General features: G+C 40.4%; 1 protein-coding gene across 1 annotated transcript; it reads left to right on the top strand.

Moving 5' to 3' along the window:
* Positions 1-4617: 4617 nt before the first annotated feature.
* On the top strand, positions 4618-5490 carry LOC131859155 (uncharacterized). The gene has a single exon (XM_059212714.1). It carries the CDS (start codon positions 4618-4620, stop codon positions 5488-5490), a length of 873 nt encoding a protein of 290 aa, XP_059068697.1.
* Positions 5491-5728: the final 238 nt, after the last annotated feature.

The raw sequence follows: 5728 nt of genomic DNA on the forward strand, positions 1-5728 counted from the left end.
ATTCCATCAAATTCAATGAAAACATCATCAACAACAATGTGAATGCAGCATCAGGTGTGCCTCCTATTTCTAGATTTTTCAAGAAAGAAAGAAAGTATACTCCTTTGAATGAATCATTGCATAGTATTATGAATAAGTTATTAGAACAAAATGTGCTTACTCTTCCTCCTATAAGACAAATTGATCCTGCAAAGATTACTTCACCTTATTTTGATAACATAGCTTTTTGTCACTTTCATCGTCAACCTGGGCATGGTACTGAAAAATGTTTTTCTTTAAAGGGTAAAATTCAAGATTTGATTGATAATAATACTATCTTTGTTTCCGGAGTGAATGATAAAGGCAATACATCTGTAGCTCCTCCTAATCAAAATCTTCAGATTTTCACTGATCCATTACCTTCTCATACCTCTAATGCAATTGAGGCTAATGATTCCTCTCTCTCATCTGATGGTCTTGTGTCTATGACTCCGAATGTGATTAACTTTGTAGAGCAGCAAGAAAACCCTAAAGAACCTTCCATCACATTTGATTCCAGTGAAACCATTAGGGCACCTGATGGTCCTTTATACATAGTTGCAAAAGTCAAGAATACACCTTGCCGTGGAGTGCTTATTGATCCTTCGTGCATGGTTAATGTTATTACTGAAGAATTTCCTTTTACTTTGCAATTGAATCAAGTGATCTATGACAAAACAGACGTGATTGTGAAATTATTTGATGCATTTTCTTCTCCTGCAATTGGTTCTATTACATTGCCTATTGAGGTCCATAACAAATCCCTTGATGTGAACTTTGCTATTATTCCTTCATCCAAACAATTTCGTGTGAAGCTTGGCTATCCTTGGCTATCTTCCATGAAAGCTATTGCTTCTCCTATTCATAAGTGTTTGAAATTTCCCCATAATGGTGAAGTTGTTACTGTCAATCATAGTCTCTTTAAACTAGCTGAAAGAACTTCTAGTGTTGCTATTGATTATTTTTGGCCTAAACAATTCCAATCTCTTCCTCCGCAAAGTGATCATCTTTTCAAATCTTATCAAAAGTGGAAAACAGATATGATCCTATCTCTAAGTGAACCTAGAACACCTAAACTTGACATTCCTATCGTTCTTGAGAAGGAAGTTCTTCCTTTGAAAGATAAAACTAATGTCTTTCCTCAAGAAGATTCCCAACCCGTTCCCATGGATGTGATTATGTCTATGCCTAATAAACTTCCTAAAAGTAGACCTATCCCTCCTCGTCATGATGGACTTGGTCTCCTTCCTAAACCAAAAATTCCTCCTTTATATGGAGTAGTTCCTCCTACTTCCTTTTATAGAGAGAAGAGACCTTCTTCTTCTCCTATTATCCAGCCTAAGAGACCACAACCTAAACACCCAAGTGATAAGGATGAGAACATTCCTCCTCCTCAATCTTCTCAACTTCCTACTAAGACTAGATGAAATCATTCAGCACGTGAACGCCAACGAAAGCGTCGTCTTAGAGCTCAAGCAACTGCTTCTCAAACTTTGCAATCTCCAAAAACACCCTCAGCAAGCATTATTCCATTTTCTCCTCAGCCGGAAATTGAGCCTAAATCTCCTAAACATAAGATGCATGATGGTCTTGATCCTGTGCGAGTTAAAGATCCTATTTTTATAAATCTTGATGATGATATGGATGAAAATGTTATTCATGATGAAAATGTTACTCCTCTTGCTTCTGATAGTGAATATGAACTTGTTGATATTGATAACCATTTATCTAATGAATTTTCTAAAGCACTTATCCTAGCTCCTAGACAAGAACAATGTGGCTCGGAACATGAACATAGCCCTTGTTTGGATCTTGTGATAGCTCCATCTGCTGTGTTGAATGTTCCTCCTCTAGCATGTTCCCTACCTTCCCGAAACATTGATCAGCAAGATCGGGGGGTAGATGACGCGCTAGACTAGTTTCATTAGCATGGCAGATTCTCTCCCCCTCTCTTTTGTTACTTCTTCTATATGTTATTCTCATTCTTCTATTTTTTGTCCTTAGTGTTGTCTACTTGAGGACGATGCAAAGCATTGAGATCTCTCGATCTCTCTCATGTTAACTCAAAAGACACATGTGTTCCCTTCTTCTGGGTGACCTTCCTTGATTGGGGAATGAAGAACAATTATGCATACATACATATGATATACATGAATTATCATACAGCATACTGACCCCGAGGAAAGCGAAGTCACCTTGTGCTTTGTGTTTTGTGTCTATTATCCTTGGGCTTACATTACACTTGGGGGCTAAATCCTTGCGATAACGTGCTCCTTTCCTTTCTCATTTCTTATGTGTATCACTACGTTAAAACAATCACCCCCGTTGAGGCGTGTGCGATCGCTTTAATGTAGGGGGGCATACACCCTGTCTATCTCTTCAGGATACTTGAAAATTTCTTGGCGAACTTAGCTTTACCTTGAAGATTTTTGGTATTTCTTTTACATGACTCATAGTGAGGGAACCTTACTACTGACAGTCATGGTTCTCCCTCGTGATCTTCCCTTTTACTTTGTCAATCAAAGTCGTAAGATCCTTAGTCCACTGGGGGCTTGGTGTATCTTGCCTCCTTGACGTGGTGAAAGTCTTTCAATGTTGTTTCCTTGTACTTTACCAGAAGTATGAGCATACATACTCCCGCTAAAGTGGGGGCTAAATGTAGTGTCCTAAAATTGCGACACTTGCAATTTCGACTGTATTTCGGTCTTCACGATGGCGACGCAACACGCAACCTGAATGGAGACCCCGAAACCTGATTATGACACTGAAAAATGCATTTTCTTGCACCCTGGCCTGAACCTCCTTTGCACCCTGCTGTCCCGGGAGGTGGGACCAGAGCGCCCAGCACCCTGGTCCTTTAGGACCAGGGCGCCCAGTGCCCTGGTCCCCAGGACCATGCCGCCCAGCGCCCTGGTCCCTGGGTCCTATTTTGGGCCCGGTCTTCTAAGGGGTCTCGGGTCTTTTTGTTTACAATTTGGAAATTAACTTTCCTGGTCGGCCTAAGGTCGGGAAAATCAGTCTATCAGCCCTAATTGACAAGTATATAAACTACATTTTCCTCTCCCATTTGGGTAAGAAGGACATATGTGTACAAGCGTGGAAACTATACTCAAGCATTCAAGCATTCAAGCATTCCTTCTAAGTCTCCATTCAAGGCTAAGTGTTGCATTCAAGTCAAGGATTCAACCATTGAAGAGGAGATCACATACTACATACAACATAATACAACAACATACAACATCTATACCTTCGCACATAAGGATACAAACATCCTTAGAACAAGGTATTAGTACTTGTTTTACATACATTTACATTTACAGCACTTGCTCATTTCTTGGTTAATTCCAAAACCGGGGTTTGACCTAAAGGCAAACCCCTAATCCCTAACCCCCCAATCATCTTCGCTTTTCTGTGTGTAGGTTGCAGGTACGTGGCTGAAATTGAAGATCTGGAATCCTTGTGCAGAGACGAACAGATCCCCCTTCATTTCGCGGATTTTTCGGAGGACCGTGGCGCTCGGGCGCCATCGTCCTGACAACTTTTGCTCAAATTTGCAGGACAGCACCGTATCGACATTTTACTGCTAATTCCAGGTCCGCAGCTTCACCCTATATCCCTATCTCAGTTTATAAGTGAATCTTTGCCACTTTCTATGCATTCCTAGCTTAATTCTTCTATCAACATTCTTTACAAAAGAGGGTAGCCTTGCTGTCATAACCCTTGAAACGCATTTAGCATCCAATCTTGCATTGCGTGGGATTGGATCTTGTGGGTTTCAACCCCTCTTTTGAATGTAAAGTCTCTCCCCTAAGTGAAAACCATCAACCCTAGTGAATCTCCCTTCTCTCTCCTTGGAGTTGGAAGAGGGGAGAGCAACTAGGGTTCGATCGCGATTTTCCGCTTTACATCGGGGAAAAAAGTTCAATCTGCACCTTAAGCATCAAAATTTTCACATCGGACTTTAAACTCCAATGTGCAGGGGAACAACATCTTCCTTGCATATTGGACTTTAAAGTCTATAGTGCAAGTTGGGGGAAAGCTATCAGGACATCGGACTTTAAAGTCTGATGTGCAAGGGAAGCATGCACAAAAGATATGCACATCGGACTTTAAAGTCCGATGTACAAGGGGAAGAACAATAGTTGACATGTTGGGTTTTAAAACCCGACATGTCAATAGAATAAAATTGTCCTACATGTCAAACTTTAAAGTCTGATATGTAGGAGGAAAAAAACCCACCCACTAACATGTCGGGAGAAAACTCAAGGGAGGAGAACCAAAGAGCACACGACAAGCACTTGATTAGAAAGAAAATGAGATTTTAAAAACCAAAAAAACAATAAATAAACCCCTGCTTAAAGAAATTAATGACAACATTAATGCAAAGTGTGTCATGCATGTTGGACTTTAAAGTCCAGCATGCAGGAAAAGACTACTTGCAAGTCAGACTTTAAAGTCCCACATGTGTCTCCCTTTATGCAAAATTGCACATCGGACTTTAAAGTCTGATGTGCAAGGGGAAATTCCGTATAGGTCGGACTTTAAAGTCTGATTTGTAGGAAAAGACATTAAACATTGTACATCGGACTTTAAATTCCAATGTGCAATTCTATCAAAGAAACACCTTGCAGGTCGGACTTTAAAGTTCGACCTGCAGGCAAAACTACAAAATCTAAAGAACCTAAAAAGAGAAAAACAAAAGATGAAAAGAAAAGAAGGCTAACTGACAAAGTCAATCAACCTTTCTCGGAGGACGTGGCATATGAAACGAACCAGTTTCATAGCAGTTGCCTCACGATTTTAGCTGCACTGAAATCGAGGACAACAAATGTTTATGCCTCTTTAGACAAGAATGACAAGAAGGATAAAATATATAGCAGCAAATGGTCTTTTCCTCTTACTGGTTGGATCAAAGTTAATTTTTATGGGGCAGCCAAGGGGAACCCGGGGCCGACTGGGTGTGGGGGAGTTATAAGAAATGAAGCTGGTGATTATATTGCAGTGATGACACTCCCCATAGGATCTCAAACCAACCCCTTAGCCGAACCCATGGCAGCTTACCAAGTTATTACCCTAGCCAAAACCTTGGGTTACCAAAACGTTTGGCTCAAGGGAGATTTAAATAATATCATAAGATGTCTTAAGGGTCTCTCCCCCCCATCCTGGACTATCAAAAATATTATATCTTTCAGCAAGGAGATAATTAAGTCCCTCGAGTGGTGTGTTATTTCATATAATCATAGAGAAACTAATTCCATGGCTGACTGGGTTGCCAACATGATTGTTCGTGTTGATCAAATGATCTCCTGGAGAGGTGAGCTGGATCTTCCTAATGATGCTCGTCCCATCCTCGTTTATGATAGAGTGTATGGAAAAGATGGAGAGATAAGTGATGATAACATTGTACTTATCAATGAAAGTTGCTATAACGAATCAAAAAGAGTGGTGCTTGAAGGACGAGCTGGTGTTTAGTGAGGACCTCACCTTGCACGCTTTCTAGGTATCCATTTCTTTTTTGAGGGTTTTTATTCTCTACATTTTGGCCCCTATTTTTGTTTTGTTCTGTATTGTGAAGGGTGTTAGAAACTTTGTTGTGGTTGCAATGGGAGGCAAAAGGAAGAGGATTCAACCACTTACCTATGATGAATGGAAGAAGAAACTTAAAGCATGGGATATCCTAGAAGCTACGAAAATGATGAGATATATGGAG

The sequence above is a fragment of the Cryptomeria japonica genome, chromosome 10 (genome assembly GCF_030272615.1).
Source record: "Cryptomeria japonica chromosome 10, Sugi_1.0, whole genome shotgun sequence".
In the NCBI taxonomy this organism is placed as follows: Eukaryota; Viridiplantae; Streptophyta; class Pinopsida; order Cupressales; family Cupressaceae; genus Cryptomeria; species Cryptomeria japonica.

Coding starts and splice junctions, on each gene's coding strand:
- LOC131859155 (XM_059212714.1), top strand. CDS start 4,618: ATGTGCAATTCTATCAAAGAAACACCTTGCAGGTCGGACTTTAAAGTT.